Below are 18,235 nucleotides of genomic sequence, written 5' to 3' on the forward strand. Positions count from 1 at the left end.
TCCAGTAACAGAACCCAGCAACTGTGGAAGTGGCACTGTGTAAGTGAGGACACTTCAGCTGCTCACAGGGAGCATGTCAAAATTATGGGGCTCAGAGCCTTTCTGAACTCCCCAGCTCTTCCCAGCTCTGTAGACACAAGGAAGTCTCAGGAGAAGGGCTGCACTGCTGGATGTTACCCTCGGGGCACCAGAAGATAGAATAGAGGAGTCCCTACTAACTTGAGAAGCCTCTGACGTGCACGCTGGTCAAAAGCAATGTCCTCTGGGGAACTGGAGCTGACAGCTTTCTGCTGTTCCAGTGCATGTTCCTCTATCAACATCTGCTCCATCTGCATCTGCAGCTGAGCATCCAACTGAGGAAAGACAGTGGCTGGTTAGCAACAGTTGTACCCAAGGATCCTGCTTGTCTCTGGAGGATCCCACCCTGCTTTTGAGAGGGACGATGGAAGTCCTCCTGTCTTGCTGCTCTGTGTCTGTGACACCTGCTCTCTTAGTCAGCACTTTATCTCAAGAGAAATGAACTCCAGCATCTCCACTTGCCCAGTTATAAAAGTTGATCTGGCCAAACAGACAGACAAGCCAGGAACCTTTCAGAGCTCCAAGTATTTGCCTATCCTCAGCCAATGACAAAGCAGCTTGGGCAAAAGCTCTCTTGAAAAAGGGAACCACAATAAAGCTGGCATCTCATGGAGACAAAAACTGACAGCACAGCCCCAGGGCACAGTTAGGCTGCTGCTTTTAAGCTCTCTAAACCTGGCAGGGCTTGTGTTGTGAGCAACAAACACCCCGGTAATGACCTGCACCTCCTTCAAAGTACCATAAATTCAATCGCTTGAGCACCACCTTCAGGGTCTGTCCCTGGGGTAGTCAGGAAGTTGGTGCATCTCTGGGAAGGACAATTCTGAGAGGTGGGCAGCCCTTGGAACAATGCTGAGCTCACACAGACCGTGGCCAGTGGTGGGCAGGGAGGTCTCAAGGGCCCGCAGAGCCCTGGGAAGCCTGCTGTGGAGTGCAAGGGGCTCTAGTGAGACAGGGTGAAAGTGGCATGGGCCCATGGGGCAGCATCTGTTCTCACCACAGTGCCTGAGTTGTCTGTGGCTGGCTCTGCTGCCACAGCCTCCTCCAGAACAACTGCCTCATCTTGCTGGCTAGCTTTTTCCATCTTCTCTTTCACCTCTTTGAGTATCTTCTCATATTTTTCGTTTCCTGAAGAAAGAAAACATCCACAAATAGCAGCATGGGCCTAGTGCCATTCCCATTTAAACAGGGAAGCCCTATTGCCCTGATGCTGGCCTCTCCCAGAAACATACTCTTCAAGTAATCTATGAAAAACGATGCTGCTGCTCTGCTCCAAATTCTGATACTCACCCCCCACCATCTTCCTCTCCACACAGAAGCACCTCTTCTTCTGCAATGTGATACAAATCCAACCCTGCCAAAATCCCAGCCAGCCTCTATTACAGCTTTCCCAAGCTTTTCTGTCTAACCATCATCTTTCCAGGCCTCTGACAGATAGGCTAGCAAGCTCCTGTGGGATGGTTCCTGGGACAAAACCCACATGGGATCATTCGCCAGAGACTCAAGAAGCAACCTCCAGACCTGGTGGAGGTTGGTAAGAGCTGTGCTATGGTTATATGACATGTGGGAAAAAACAGGGGACTTCCCTAGGGAGCAGACAGGCAGTGCTCACCTTTGATGTTCCTGGGCAAGTCCAGGTGGATTCTAGGAAAGGTACCTTCTCCTTTCAGGGAGATTTCTTCTGGTTCCAGGTGACCCACTCGGATCTGGAAATTCCTGGAGAAGACTCCAGGCACTCCTGGCAGGTAATAGACTTTCAGCATTTGCTCTTTGCCAGGTCCAACGTAACCCTGCAGGACACATGAGAAGAGGAAATGCACAGAGGTTTTGGTGGAGGGATGGCTCAGATGATAGACATGCTGAGAAGACACGACAGGTTCTCATATGTAAACGTCAGACGTCACCACATTCTAGCTTTCGTGTATCCAAAAGCTCTGATCTACACCATCCTGGTGTAGATCACCCTATAACGTGTCCTTCGGAGGGCTCACAAGGCTGTACTCCTGCAGTGCAGCCTCCCCTTTGCTCAGCATGAACACAGCTCTTCTGCTGATGAGGTTTGATAGCCTTTGCTATCAAGAGCCACACAGAATAAACAAAAGCTCTTTTACCAGCTACTATGGGAGATGAGTGAAGAGCCTGTGCTCTCAGCAGGGTCAGCAGCTCCTGTCAAGCACATCAGTGGTTCCCAGGCTGGTGTAGAAGGGCCTGAGCCGTTATTAATGATCCCAACCAAACATCTCCTGATTGTGAGGTTACTCCAAGGGCGCAGGAGTCTATCCAGAAAGCCATTTGGCCATTTAGCTTCCTCTTCTGATTGCAGAAGGGGATAAAGTGATAAGGGGATAAACTGCTTCAGTTCAGACAGCCAGTTCAGGACTGAGAAGCTGGGATGCTGCAAACTCTTCTCATTACCATCCCAGCCTTGCTCCTCCCTGGCCCCCTCACTGCCCAAAGCTAAGCAGAAAAAAGCAAAAGCAAAGCATCAAAGCTGGAGGAGTTAAAGACCGGCACAGGGGCTGTTACAGTTTCTGGAAAACGAGCTTCATGCCCAAGCAAGAGAGTATTTAAGTGCTGCTTAGTGCTGGCAGGGACAAGCAGTGTTTGTTACAGGCAGGGACAAGGAATAAGTCCATTCTGATAACACAACCTAGGTAAGGAGACCCTCCTAAGAACCAGCACTGTCTAGCTCCAATGCCACACAACTGAGAGCTCAACGGCTGGTGTCTGAAGAGCTTCCACAGCACCTCATGCTTGCTGCTAGCGGCTGCTGTACGACAGCAGAGCCACCTGCCAGCCAAGGCCATTAAGGGAGTCTATTAGGACTGCACTTGCTTGACCTTCTCTGTCCCAAAAAGCAATTACTTACATCCCTGTCTCTCCTGGCTTGTTTTATGTTTGGCTTTTTTCCTTTCCCCCTTTTTTTCCCTATAACCCTCTTCTGGCAGCCTGACACAGGGCCAGGGTTAATCCCTAATGGTACTCACTGTGCTGGGCACCACCAGGGGCACGTCAGGCAGAGGGCTGGCTGCAGTGGCTGTGCTTGGGCTCAGCACCACAAAGGTGAATCCCAGCTTCCCGCTGTTGTGCAGAGTGACTTCTGCTTTGATGACTTCGTTAAACAGCTGAAAAGAGGACAGAGGAACAGGAAGTTACAGACACAGGTTTGCTGCTGGGAATCTCCTTCCTCTTTCACTGCTTTCAAAGTAAATGACACACAGCACAGAAGCAGGGAGTGCAGAGGAGAAATGGACACTTGACTCTCCTGAGTTAACCTGGAGAATCTGCAGCAACAGGGTACCTCTTAGCCCTACATAAGAACAGATGGTTATAGCAGCATGCAGAGGTGCAGTAACAACCATGTAAAGTTCAGTAATAAATAAACCAGGGGATACAAGCCCTCTGCACTTGAGGGTGTCATCTAGCGGCTAGCTGAAACAAAGAAGGAGGCATCAAGGAATTTCAGAAGAAAAGGCACCTGCACACAAGTATTTGTAAGCAAAATACAAGCAAAAAGGGACACAGACAGGGAACACATACGGGGCCAACAGCTGGAAATATCTGTGTGATTTCCAATTTAAAAGAAGTAAAGTGAGGATTGGTCTGGGACATTCTCTCCAGTGACTGGAAGCCAAGTTAACTTCCTCCCTCATTTATTTTGTTGATTAATCAAGAGCATTAAAAGACAGCATCTCACTGGACCTCCGGCTTTAGGAGTGGATCAGCAAATGGATGTCTGAGGGACACGTCCCTCTGTAGATCACCACTGGGATCCTGCCTGTCCCAAAAGGCAGCATCAATTACCTTGAAGAGGAAGAATTCCCAACTTTATCGCTGGATCGGCAATGGCCATTAAAAAAACAGCTAGGAGGCAGGGCATACCACTCAAAAGTTGGACTTCCAAGCCACAGAACCAGCAAAATAGCTGCAAAGGGGAGAAAACCCTAGACCTCTGTGGGCAGGGTTTGTGTCACTCAGTGACAGTTTTGAGACAAGGACCTCTGTCAAGAGAAGTGTGGTACCTGTAGCCCGCAGTCAATCTCTGTGATGTCTAGGAAGTAGCAGATGAGCGAAGCCTCCCCACTCAGCATCACCTCATAGCTTGGGCCGCCCTCCACCCTGCAGAGTGCTGTGACATGGGCGATGATGTTTGCGTGGCCAAAGAAGGTGAACATGACCTGCTGGCTCTCACCTGGCTGCAGCTCACCATACAGTGGCAGGATATCAAAAACCTGGAGGCAGGGCAAGAGAGACTGAGATGTCGAGCATGGGTTAGTTGATGCAGAAGAGTAGCCATGGCATGGAGCAAAGTACAGGCATGGCTGGAGTGGCTTCTTCCTCAAACACAGTCAAAAATCATCCTAATCTCAACCTGCATCCATTCCACTTAAAATGGAGGGACGAGGGGAAAAATATTGCATACTCACTAATGAATATATTAATTAATACACTACATTAAAATAATATGTGACATCTCCTGGCCGCAAGAAATTCTTTCTGTTGCAGAACTTGTGTTTAAAAACACTTTTTACTGCCTTCAGAAAACCACAAGACTGGGAGGTGAGAGCCTGTGGAGCTGGGGGTTGGATCCAGCCCAGCTCATCTGACTCCTGGTGCTTTCCAATCTCTCTCTGATTTGTGTCCTGCTCTCTCAAGATGCTACAGCAAAAGCTACTGCAGAAGTTTTCTGCTGCCCACTTGATGAGTAACAAGATGAATAATGCCTTCCATAGGTGCTACGCAGGAGGTGTCCCTGGTCAGCCCTACAACACGTCCCAGATGGCCTCTCCAATAACCTCAGCAGTGCCATGCAATGCACCTGGAAGGATGTGAGGCCACTCTGTGAGCACTGCAGACGGCCACCAGTGTGAGTGATGGCTACATCTCTGTTTGCCACACTGGAAACGTGAAAGCAAGACAGATTTCCACTTACCTCCTCCACTCCCAAGGCAAGAGGCTCCGTTTCCATGAACTGGACCAGTTCCTTGATCTCCACTGGTCTCGGAGCATCTGCAGCACCTTCCAGTTCCTCAGCAGTGGATGGCAGTAGCTGGAAAACAAGCATCATGGGCTGCAGTAAGCAGCTGGCTGGTCTGAGTAAGATCACTCTGCTGCAGGCTCCACCACCCCACCAAGCCAGGTGCAGCCGAGATGGGACCTAAGTGAAAATCAAGTATGGGTATGTCCATGCCATCAGCTGAGTGTAGGTCAAGCCCATCCACAGATAAGACATGGGCTCCATTTATACTTCTTACATGCAAACTCATGGCTGGACAGATTAGTTTCTCCATGACAAAAACAGGAACATAATTGCAAGTGAGAAGTATCAAACCCAGGAAAATAAGGACTTAGGAAGTGCTTGGCATAACTATCCAATTTCAGACAGCGCTTAAGTTTCATCTCATACATTTCTTAGTGCTGGAGAGCTCAGGATCTCCAACAGGGCATTCTTCTCAAATGACACCTTTCTGAAGAAGACAGAAATGTTTCTATGTCTTGCAGCCCTTGAGAGCTGCTTTTTAACCTGAGAGGTGCCATCTTTCAAAGGGAAGCTTGTTCCTGGGCTTCTGACCCCTATTTATAAGCAAAGGCTTTGTGATTCTCTTATAGTCAAAGAATACTTGCTTCTTTAGTAAAAAAGTGCTTTCTGCTGGGGCCTTGACATCAGCAGAGTCTGCAAGAATATTTACGGGACATCCTTAGACCTAATCAAAGGCTACATCTCCCCAAGTAAATAAAGCACTGGGAAGGGGTGAGTCTTCTCATGCTTCAATGCTGTTTCTGTCATCTCCACATTTTCAAACCTAGCAAAGTTTTACTAAGTATATATTCCCAAAGATGCTAACCCATATCTTTTCCAGGCCTATGGTCTACCATCTCCCCAGGGAGGTTATATGGATATTGCCTTGATACAGTGACATAAAGAGAAGATGAAGCTGCAATCGAGATGTATCCTTTGAAGCAATTTCAGATCCTACTTAGCCATATCCACTTGAATTTCCCTGGTTTATTTGTGCATACACGGCAACAAAGCAGGAAATGACGATGATTTCATGCTTCTATCTGAAAACAGTCAGACACACTATTCTTTACATCTACATGGTATCATTTTTTCTTGAATCAGAAAATATGTGCAGACTTATAATGTTAAAATGACTTGATATTTGGAGGTGAGCAGGTGAAACCCCTCTCCTTGAACTTAATGCCAACACTGGCACTTTCAGAACCTCCCATGCTTTCTTACATCCTTTTTTATTGCCCCAGGAGCAGCTTCTTTCCTACAAGATGGTGTATAAGGCATCAGCTCCCACTAGCATCAAGGTCAAGCTCTAAAGCACCAAGGCTTGCCACGAAAGGTCAGCAGATAAAAGACCATTTTCCAAAGGCCACGCTAGGAGGAAGAGACAGTGACTTTACAAAGTCTTATTTTATAAAAGACAGCTCTGTGGCTGTTGCTGCAGTATCAGGTCTCAGGTGAATGCAAAGACATGAAAATGGGTGGCTCTTGCTGGGGGTGAGAAGATGGGACATAGAGATTAGTACCTGGCACAGCTTGATACAGGACGGAAACTGGAAGCTTTCACATCACAATGCAGACAAAAGCCCATTTTATATTGTAAAAGCCAAAAAAAAAAAAGGCAAAAAAAAATCCCCACAAACCCAACCCCAAACTCAACACAGGTCAGTAGGATCCGAGTGGGCTTCTTCAAGCAAAACTATTCTGTTAATTTCTCCTCCCTTGAAGACACATGCCCAGCCCTGCTGGCCCTGCTGCTTGCCCTGCTGCTCAGGGCAGCAAAAGGGAGGTTGGCACAAGCACAACTCTTGGGAGGGAAGCTGGGGGATGCAGCGCAAGCAAAAGGTGTACAAGAAAATCTACCTTTGCTTCCAGGGAGTCATCTGCATGTACTGGCTCTTGGACAGGATCTCCCACAGCTCCCTGGGCTTCAGCTGGCTCCTCTACACTTCCACTCCTGGAACTGCTCTCTGAAGATGCTGAGTGCTCCACGGAGGTTCCCTTCTCCTTCAGTGGTTGGGGTTCAATGAAAAATTTAGATGTTGGAGGGCTGTACCTGGAAAAATAACATAACTTCAAGCATGGACATGCAGTGGGAGGTAAGGAAGCTTCCATGAGCAGCTCCTCAGCAGGATGTGGTCCCTGTGGTCACTGGTGGTGTGAGTCCAGGTAACAGGTCTGACCCAGGAGCCCCAAAACCAGAATGGAGCGGGCCAGCACTTGGGGTGCCTGGGGATGATGCTGATATAGCAGTGGTGCAGGCAGCTGGCAACGGGTTGCAATAAGGAACTAAAAAGGACAGAGCTGAATGCCTTGTGGGGAGGCAGAAAGCACACCAGGAAAGGAAAAGGTGCAAAAGGGTAAGACTGAGACACAAACAGTCAGATCCAGACAGTGATAAGCCAGTACTGCCCCACCAGTGCCCTCCTAAAAGACCCACTGTTGCAGACCATACCCAGAGACCCAAAGTGAGAGAGTTTGCAGCTCTACTAAGTATTTATCTCGAATACTTCCCCTGACAATCACCTGCAGCTGCAGGTCAGCACAAGCAAGTTGTGATGCCCATGGCTTTTTCCATGGTCCATCAGGCAGGAGGAGGGATAGAGCCCACAGCCTGCTGTGGCCTGACCCCAACAGAGCTCAGCACCATGTAGGGACACCACAGAGCCCAGCACAGGATGCACATGCAAGGCAACACAGAAAGACATGCCAAGCAGCTCCAGGCAGAGACTCACAGTTAAACAGCCCTTTAATCTCTGATAAGCAACAAAGCAGCAGCAACTGGTACTTTGCAGAAAGAAGCTTTGGTCATTTTTAATTAAGGTACTGCAAATTATGACAAGGTTTAGCTCCCTGCTGTGCCACAGGTATTCCCTGGCTACAAAGCAAGAGCTGTAACTGCACTTCAAGCTAAAAAGGCAGCAGCTCTGCTGAAACCAGGCTGATACCCATGTGGCACTTACCAATGGTGCAATTACCTCCCCAGCAGTTTCTGAACACAAACTGCTGGAGGACCAGTTTGGCAAATGATTGAGCAAAACAGCTCACTCATGAACAGAGCCAAGCTGATCATTTGAGCAGTATCTGACAGTAAAAGGCAGATGGTTTAACGTTTTCAGACATTCCCAGGTGACCCGGATTAGGTTCCCTGTTTTAAATCACAGCAGGCGCTCACAGGAACTCTGCTTGCATTTCTAATGCCACATGGAGGGACACACTCGAACCAGGCCTGCTTGTCACTGTGCCCATTTGCAAGTGTTCCTCCTGTAGTCAAACAAGGCAGATTTTCTACAACAACCTGGACTCTTCATTCCCAGCTGGGAATTCTGTGCCTTTAAAGATATGTTCCCTAATTAATACTTGTCTTCAGCTTTGTAGCTTATTAGCTAAGGCTGTTCTTCATTTCTGGATTGGAGGCTCTGTTCTTCTTAACCCCTAAGGGATCCCACCTGACTTGTCCTTCCTACAACCACATGCAAGAACAAGGCTTGGCCCAGGTGAGCTCCTCTGCAGCCTTCCCTCTGCCTGCTGCTGGGACCTCATGTGGACCCTAAGCAAGACCTTGGAAGCAAGTCCACGTGGAAGAACAAAGCAGGGCTGGAGGAGGGGAAGGCATTCACTTGCCCCTGCAAAGTGTCGCTCATTTATGGTCCCACCTGTGTAACCTTTGCTCCTCTCAGCTGAGGTACCTTAATACCTCTTGGGGTGTACTGATGCACCAAACTGCTTAACACCTCTAGCAGCCACTAACTTGGGTATCTGCATCAGAATCATAATCACAGAATACCAGGTTTGAAGGGACCTCAACGATCATCTGATCCAACCTTTCTTGGCAAAGCATGACCTAGACTAAATGCTCCAGCACCTTGTCCAGCCAAATCTTAAAGAGTGTCCAGTGATGGGGAGTCCATCACTTCCCTGGGGAGATTATTTCAGTGGCTGATTGTTCTTATTGTGAAAAACTTTCCCCTAGTGTCCAGTCGGAATCCCCCCAGGAATAACTTGTGCCCATTACCCCTGTCTTTTTCATGTGACTCCTTGTAAAAAGGCAGTCTCCATCTTCTTTAAGACACACTTTAAGTACTGGGGCATAGTAATATGGTCTCCCTGGAGCCTTCTTTTCTCAAGGCTGAACAGGCCTAGCTCTCTCAGCCTTTTCTCAGTTTCCCAGTCATTTTGTCATCTTTGTGGCCCTTCTCTGGAGCCTCTCAAGCCTGTCCACATCTATTTTGTATAGCAGGGATCAAAACTGAACACAGTATTTCAGGTGTGGCTTGTCAAGCACCACGTAGAGGCGCACAGGATGAAATAAATTCAGCTCAGCTGTGACAGTGGTGCTCTTGGGCAACTTGCAGCTGAATGTTACCTTTACCCAGTGACAAAGGAAATGCTTGCAGTGTAGGGGTACCAACAGGAGCACCTCAAAGCCCTCCAGCTGTGGACAAGTTCAGGGCATGGGTCTGGCAGTCATCATAGCAGCCAGTGTGATTCATCCTCCAGGATGAAACCACAGCTCTTAGAGTGGTTTGTGATAAATACTGTGGGTTAGTAACAACTCCTGAGGAGAGGTAAACCCCCAAGATGGAAAAAAACATAATAATTTATTAAGTTATTTTAGTTTTATAGAATGGTTTGAGGTAACTTCACAGGACTATGGTGACTGGACAACAACAATACTTTTCACTCTAAAGTAGAAGCCCTCTGGGACCCAGTGCTGGGAGATGATATGATTAGTGAGAAGCTGTGGAAAAGCACAAAGCAGAGCAAGGGGCTTTTTCCAGTGGTAGAGAAGTCAAAATGAATACCAAGAAGTGTAACATGAAAAGGAAGAGAGTGAAGAATCCAAGGTATCAATAGAAAGTTGACCCCTGGGAATAGGTATCTTCCTGGCACTGAAGGAAAGGTGGGTGTCTTAGAAAAGGAGAAGGAAGGGAAAGATAAGAAGATGTTCAGCATCAGCCCAGGCTTTAGGTAGCTCTTTCTGTGATGTAAATTGCAACTTTCTGGGCATCCTCCAGTACTTTCAGGCCAAGGTTGTGAATTCAGGGAGGAAGGCAAGGAGCAGAGAAGAACCCATCCTAAACCAGATGGGTCAGAAGGCTGTGGAAGCGAATCCACCAGCACAGCTGAGACAAGAGCCTCCCGACATAAGCAGGTTCACCTAAAGCTTAAGGGGCTGAAGCAAGGTGTTAAGCCCTCTGGGCACATTTCACCCAACCCAGACAGCCCTCAGGTAAGACAAATGCCTCCAGGAATTAACAGATGGAATTTAATGGGAGCACAGGTGGATTGACACCAGGGAGAGAGGAGTCCTTACTGCTAATGAGCCAGCAAAAGGGCTATGCCAAACTCTTTGGAGCAGAGGCTGCCACTCTGATAAGATATTCAGGACCCTTCACTGCCAATGATGCAGCTGAGTTGGGTGACTTGGCACCTACCAAAGAATGAGCAGGCTCAGGTCCAGCAAAGCCAGTTCAAGCAGAGTCAGGGCAAATAAAAGCTGAAAACTGAATTAGCGTTTACATTTCCAAAACCCTAACTTGGTTCTAATAAAAAATAAGAGTAAAGATAAACAGGCAACCGGCCAACAAGTGGCCCCAAGGGAAATTAATTCCACACAGGCTTCACTGTAATGTGTTTGTTTCTCCGCTTTTAAAAAATATATGCATTGTTTTATCATCAAAATTAGATTTTCCCTTTTGCTTGTAATTAAACCCTCATCTAATTTACCAGGAGATAGCAGAGGACTTCAAGCAGAGCTTACAGCCCTGCTCACTTCTCTTCATCTGCTTTTTCAAACTCAATTCTGCATTTTAGGGTGTGTTCTTGAAGTTGCCATGCATTAAGAAGGGCCACACTGAAGACCTGTGAGTTGGTAAGACCTAGCTGAGAATGCGCTACCTCAGTGCCCCAGTTTTCTCCCCCAGGCCCTCCTCATAGCCATAGCTACTTTTCAGTTCCCAACAGGTCATCTTCCCTAAACAAAACTGTTTCTTGATGATCTCTATTGTTTGTAACAGCAACACTTCGCTCAGTTTCCTAGGGCATTATGGAAAAACCATTTGCTATCATAATGAAAACTGCTGAGACAAGACTTTTGTACTACGCAGAGAGGCCACAGTGGGAGGAACCACTAGAAATGTGTTTATAGATGTGCTTCAGCATGACTGCAAGATTGTTCTTGGGCTTGGAAACCACAGGCTAGTGCTGAATGGTCCTGCTTCCCAGGGAATGTCCAGACAAGTCCTCCCACCAACATCTACAGCTGTACCTAAAGATGCAGCAGAACCTGCCATTTCACTGTAAACTGCTACATAGCTCTTTTGTGAATGTGATGTGTATTTTAACAGACAAAAACTCAGGCCAAGAAGGTTTGAGAAAGCAGCCTCCCACACCAGCTTTCCTTCTCCCAGGAACCAGTACAGGGGCTACAGCAAAGCAGAGCAAAAGACTGAGACAGCAGCATATAGTTCTGGTGGCCGTGCCTATGTAAAATCTTAGTAGGAGATAAAAACAAATAGGGTTGGCAGGGTAAGAAAAGTGGTCATGTTTTATCTCTGCTTATCCAAGTGCCTAAACATGGCTTTGTAGCTCCAGAGATAAAGCAGAAGGGCTATGTGAAGTGTTAGCAGTGCCTTACCTTCCCAGCATGGCTGGAGAACAGTGTCTCCTTTCCATCATCAAACTACTGGAGATCACCTATTTGCTGAGCCTGACCACAGATGGTAGGTGTTGTTTCCACAAAGGAAAATTGAAAACAGTTTGCCAGATCAGGCAAATGGCCTTGGTGTTTGCAAACTACAAACAGGATACCCGGAAGAAGAGGTTCAAGGAGAGGGCAAAGGTGCACATACCTAATGAGGTTCCTATGGCTGTCTGTCAGGAATGACCAGTGGTACTGGACAAGAAGCGGGCTGCAGTTGGTCATCTTGACATAACGCACATCTTCAGTGTTATTCAAGATGCAGCCAAAGTCCAGGGCTGTGGTCTGGATAAGGAGATTTGGGAAGTGGACTTCTCCCCGAACAGTGACCTGCTCCTGATGAGGATGCTCAAGAAACTGTATCTTCAGAGCCTTCTCTACTACCCGGCTGCTCAAGTCTTCCCCATAAGCAGGGTTGAATCTGAGGCAGAGATGAAGTTCCTCCCCTGTCCCCAGCTTCACTGGCTGCAAGTAGATAGAGTATTAATCACCAGTATGATGAAGTCCCAAGGTCTGATAGCATGAGAAAGGTAAATGTGCAATGTGTGACCCCAATGTGGGCTTCTCAGTTCATCCTTCATTTTCTTCACAGTGAGTGTCTGACTGCAACCACCACACTTTTGTCTGAAACTATCTATCTCAGGGTCACATTCCTGTGTTCTGCATCAATATAAAAGAGAAATAAGCACTGTTCTCCTGAATTATGGATCTGCAGAGACTATGTGCTAAATGCACAACCAAATCAGCACTCTGGAAAGCCAGGGCTTTTTGCCCTGGCTTTAGGGTAACTCCTTTATCAGCACTGCAGTCTCACCCTTGCAGGGGCTAGTCACTGACAGGGCACAGAAATGGTGGCTGCACCTACAACACATGTCTAGCAAAGTCCATGTCCAACACCTTCCACTGACACCAGGGCAGGAGCCAGGCAGCAGCTGGAGGAGCATCCTCAGCCTTCCCAAAGGCAAAGCTGCCCTCAAAGAGCAGGCTGCTCCTTAGGTTATCTAAGGATGGCTGCTGGAGAGCTGGGATGGTTTCCCAGAGACACCTTTACTACACAACTTGCCCAGATCTAGCTGCCTGCTGCTTTCTCCTCATGTCTTAGAGACAAGATGTATCTTCCCAATAGAGATGATATTTTTTTCCATCAGTAGGTTGTTTCAAAGCTGATTTAGCTCAAGCCAGTCTACTGCAGACTCTACAGAATACACTTCCATGCTAGAGGACCTCCCAACAGAAATGCATCACCACGTTCCTCCCTCTTCAAACCCCACCAGCAGGAAGGTCCACAGCTGCTCACCTGAGTGTCTGCAGGGAGGGGCTGCTGGTCTGCATTGCAGATGGAGAAGGGTTGTCCTAAGGCTAGGACCATGCTGAGGGGCAGTGACGAGATGTTTTTTAAAGAAAGAGGCTTGTACTGCAGAGTAAGGACATCACTGGGTTGCTACAGAAACAGGAGACAAGAAAAAAAATACTGAACTCAGGCCATGGACCTCCTTCCCCTTCAGATACATTTAAAATTTTTCAACCCCAAAAGTGCATACATCTCTATTTACTATTTTTATTAGTTTCTACCCTTATAGAAGGTTTTTTCTTTAAGCATATCAGATGCTTTTCACATTTAGAAACCAGAGCATCCCCCAGGGGACAGGGAAACAGTCTTTCGTACAGATGACAGAGTAGGACCTGTACAGGAGGCAGTTGCTTGAACAAGATCAAAACCAGAAGTGAACTCAGTTTGTCTCCAGTTTTGTATCCTCTCTTGGCTAGAATGGCACAAGATGACTTTCACTCACATATGGTAATTTCTAACAACCTGATCAGCTCTAGTAGCCTCATAAAAGCAGTGATGCTACTCAGAGGAGACAAGCAAGCAGGATTTGCTTGCAGGATTTGCTCTCCATAGTGGAGAATCTGCAGCAGCCTGAGGTTAGCTTTGGACACTGAAGTGTACACAAAGCCAGCTAAAAACCTCAACAGCCTGGTTGCAACCTGCTGCCCCTGCTACAGTGACATGGTGTCCGTAGTCTCACAGCTATGCTCAGCCTAAGCTATTTCTTCCTGTTTATGCATTGTTCTGGGCTTCCTGCATGGTTTCTATAAACTAGACAGTGTTTAGGAAACTAGTTCTGGATGTACAGATACCCAACAGCTGCAGTGTCACAGCACTCAATAAATCAGAGCATGATAATCGGGCCCATAACCCAGAGGATGATGGATTGTAACCATCCTCTGCTAATTGCTTTTGACAGGCTGAGAAAGTTGGGGCTGTTCAGCCTGGAGAAGAGAAGGCTGTGTGGAGACCTCATAGCAGCCTTCCAGGATCTGAAGGGGGCCTATAAGGATGCTGAGGAGGGACTCTTCATTAGTGACTGTAGTGATAGGACATGGGGTAATGGGTTAAAACTTAAACAGGGGAAGTTTAGGTTGGATATAAGGGAGAAATTCTTTACTGTGAGGGTGGTGAGGCACTGGAATGGGTTGCCCAGGGAGGTTGTGAATGCTCCATCCTTGGCAGTGTTCAAGGTCAGGTTAGACAGAGCCTTGGGTGACATGGTTTAGTGGGAGGTGTCCCTGCCCATGGCAGGGGGTTGGAATTAGATGATCTTAAGGTCCTTTCCACCCCTAACTATTCTATGATTCTATGATTCTGTGATTCTAGTTAGACCTGAACTGCATTCTCACAGGATTTTGCACTTCTCTGGAAGCTGGCGGACCAGAGGAGAGACTTGAAAATGCAGAAACTAAATTATGAAATATCTTCTCTTTTTCAGACACAGCAGAGGGAAAGATGATGCAGGAGTTGGGATCCAGAGACTGAAGGGCACCTGCTTTGGGTTGGTGTTATCAACACTGCAGCTGAAGGGCATCTGTAGGTTCTTTGAGGAAGGGCAGAATAGAGCAACTGAGACTGTCCACAGCCCCAGAGGAGTGAAATAATGATCTTGGTGTTCATGGCAAAAGCTTGGTTCAGCTCAAATCAACAGCCAAAGCCAGAGAAACTTCTTCCTTTGAACACAAGCACATACACCCCATGGGCTTTCAGTCATCAGCCACACCAGTAAATGCCAGGATGCAATTCAGAGACTTACCTTCTCCACACGGAAGGTGATTTCTCTGGTGGACATCTGCAGAATGGGAGCAATGAACTCACACATGACATCTGTTTTCATGATCAGGGTTTTCCCTGCTGTGTTCCCCACGACGGCATGACACAACAGCCGCTCCTTCACCACCTGTGTGCAAGAGAGACATGTCACCCAGTGGGTGTTATCAGGGCATCCAGAAAAAACGCTCCATTTGCTCACCACCCATGGACCCTATTACTGACATAAAGTTACAATCATTGGTCTCCTCAATAACACCTTTTTCTTTCTATGCTGCATCCTATTGATTCTGCACTCAGATGTTCCTAATGCTACAACCCACTAGCCACAAAATGCAGTCATGTGCTGCCTACAACTGTAATAATACCTGCCCCAAATGTTTATTGGTTTCATTTGTCCCATTGCTACACATAATACTTACAGAAAGCTGTAGGAACTAAATAAAAAAAAACAAAAAAACCAACCAAAAAACCCCCCCAAAACCCAACTGAAAACTATATTAAGGGGTAAACAGCTGATAGAAAGACCAACAAATGCCAGAAAACCCTCCCTTGGAAGTTTGGCAGAAAGGATCCATGGGAAAAATGCCAATAACCAGCCTGTCTTCCTAGGGTGTAATGTGCCCTCCTAGAGCTGGTTTTAAGACAAACCTCCTCAGGAAAAAGATGTCTTGCACTTTGAATGAAAGCCCTCTGCTTAAGCTGGATGTTCTTATATTCAAGACTTTTTTTCTCGATTTCTCATGGTTTCACTGTTTCCTTCCTTCATTTCTCATTCTTCCTTCTGATACACCACCACAACCCAACTCCTCCTCAGAGCCTACAGGCTTCAGAATCATCTGTGTTTCACACACAATACAGGGAGTTGGGCTTCTGACCAACATGAAGTTCTCAAGACCAAGGAAGAGCCTTTGACTGCAGGAGCCAGGTAGCCACAGCTGAGCTCATAGATGCTCTTTTCACTTTCCAGGCAAGACACTCATATCAGTGCCCTGACCACTTTATTTCCTTTTTGGTACCTTTTTCCCTCTTCAGCAAAACCTGTGGACTCAGAACTGCATAGCGACAGTTCCATAGCATGGTGAGTAATCAAGTCCTCCTCAAGCTACCACTGAGGCAACCCTTTAAAACACCTTTCAAACACTAGTAGCAGCAGGAGCTTAATGCAGATTTTTTTCCATATTCGCTTAAACATCTGTGCCCAGTGCTCCTGGAAATAGGGAATGCACACCAGGTCAGCTGGCAGCTCCTCTGCAGAGTTGGATTTCCCCTGGAAAGACAGGTCTAGACAGTAGAATACCCAGTGACCCTGCTGAAATCTCCGAGTTGCCACTCAAGGGTGCTGCAAGATCCCTGGGACATGGGGGCTGGCTGAGAGACTGGGGCGAACTGTTACAGAAATACTGACACAAGTCAAGCTATCAATTACAATGAACCCTGGGAACAGTCTCCCACATGGATGAACGTCATTCTGATCATTAGAGCTGGCACACTATGTTAATTTCTCTTCTCCAGGACTCAGTGCTAGACAAGTCCTCTCTGCCCATGTTTGTCTACAGAGGAAAAATGATGCTGCTCACAGATACTCCCTCTCTTCCCTCGTGGGTTTTTTGTTTTATTCACTGCTTCTCCAGATAACAGCACTTTGCATTTTTTAGTTTACTTTTTGCCTGTGCTCCTAGTTTAAGCGCAACTTATTTTCTCTACTCTTCTTTCCTGCCTTGGCACAGGAGAAACTGTAACCTGCTGTTTGCCCCTGACTTAGCAATAGTGCCTGCAGGCCACATTTTGGTATCAGCAAGTTGGGTTTATGGCAGCTCTGAAAACACAAAAAAGCCTTAGCAACTGATGGTGCCAACAAGGAAAGCAACTGGTGCTGCCATGGTAGCTTGTGGCATTTTATTGAAATGCCACAGCTTATTGAAAGCATCTGCTCATTCGCCCAGGCAAATGTCAAGGGGTTGTAGAAGAAGTGATCCGGCAACGAAGGCTCAGCCCTTATAGGGAACTCACCCGGGGAGTGCTAGAGGAGCCTTCCAGCAGCATCTCCACTGTCTTGCCAGGCATGAGCTCTGCCCTCGCTGGTTGAAGCGTAAACACAGGGCAGGCAAGACTGGAGGCCTGGGAGGAAACCTTGGCTTTGGTGTTACTGATGGGAGGGAGATGATCACGCCGGTGAAACACAGTGAAACCTTCTGTTCTCCAATAGAGTAGATGAGCGCGTCGTCCTTTGTTTGTTACCTTGAAGCTGTAACAGCAGGGATCTAGGCTAGAAGAGAAGCAGAGATAGAAAATGTCATGGGAGCTGCTATTTCCCAGCAGTCACCCAGCTTCAGCACCCTGATGGCATGATCTGACTGCACACTCAGCAATAAAACCTCCTCCCAGAAGGCTGACCTAGCTCAAAGCTTCAGCAAAAGTCAGACCTTGGCTGTCCCTAAGTTTATCACCATCAAGCAGCTGGTCTGCTTGTGTACAGCAATTAAAAGCTTCTTGAAGACCATGATCTTGGTTGCCGTGGACAGAGCATCATCAGCCTTTGGTGCTTAATACACGGAGTGTTGCTCCAAGGTGCTTCCTGTAGTTCTCACTGCATCAGGCACTAAGCTTGACTGTCCTGGCTTCAAGTAGATGAGGGAACAGCTTTGCTGGCATTTCGCCTTTCCTTGTGAGCTGCTGCCTCAGATGGCTTCCTCTGAAGGTGCTATTGGGGAGCTGCAGGGTATATAGACTCACCTAGTGATCTGGACACCGCTTGCCTCTGATGGTGGGACTCTTGCCCTGGCACCCATGTTATCCCCTCATCCCATAGGCAGCATCCAACCCTCATCGCCCCCATATCACCCTTTGCCTGAACAGCACAGCTGGTTTTGAGTTTCAGGAAGATAAATGCACTGTGAGAACACCTGTGAGAAGTTTCCCCCACCCAAACACAGCAGCAAGGCCAGCTCTAGCTGCTGAGGGAATGGAATAACAAAAGACTATTACATGAGACCCTCAGTGACATGGTTTAGAGGTGGTCTTGGCAGTCCTGGGTAATGGTTGGACTTGATCTTAAAAATCTTCTCCAGCCTCATTGTTTCTATGATTCTGTGACCCTGTAACTAGAGTTTGACCTAAAACAAAATGAATATTCAATGGAAATTGGTTCCGTCATGTTAAGAAACACTAACTGCAGGCTACTCTTACCCTCTATAAATCTGAGCATGACCAGAAAATCAATTGTTCCTAGGATAATTATTGTCTTTTTCTTGAAAGATACAGAATACATGGCTTACAAAATGATATCTGGCATGAGCAACTAAATAGAAACACTGAGGTGACAGTATAGAAC

General features: G+C 47.2%; 1 protein-coding gene across 1 annotated transcript in view; it reads right to left on the reverse strand.

Annotated features, from left to right (window-relative positions):
• The window catches only part of LOC308233037 (hydrocephalus-inducing protein-like), a gene marked incomplete at both ends in the record, with an annotated part of 110,590 nt that overhangs the window by 46,395 nt on the left and 45,960 nt on the right, over positions 1-18,235 (reverse strand). The window contains 11 exons of the mRNA XM_080639553.1: positions 220-353; positions 1,076-1,206; positions 1,691-1,868; positions 3,066-3,203; positions 4,101-4,310; positions 5,012-5,128; positions 6,959-7,151; positions 11,950-12,263; positions 13,096-13,239; positions 14,888-15,031; positions 16,915-17,170. Coding sequence (XP_080495679.1) covers positions 220-353; positions 1,076-1,206; positions 1,691-1,868; positions 3,066-3,203; positions 4,101-4,310; positions 5,012-5,128; positions 6,959-7,151; positions 11,950-12,263; positions 13,096-13,239; positions 14,888-15,031; positions 16,915-17,170 — 1,959 coding nt within the window. The remainder of the gene's footprint in view (positions 1-219; positions 354-1,075; positions 1,207-1,690; positions 1,869-3,065; positions 3,204-4,100; positions 4,311-5,011; positions 5,129-6,958; positions 7,152-11,949; positions 12,264-13,095; positions 13,240-14,887; positions 15,032-16,914; positions 17,171-18,235) is intronic.

Source organism: Psittacula echo, assembly GCF_963264785.1.
Source record: "Psittacula echo genome assembly, chromosome: 1".
Taxonomy (NCBI): Eukaryota; Metazoa; Chordata; class Aves; order Psittaciformes; family Psittacidae; genus Psittacula; species Psittacula echo.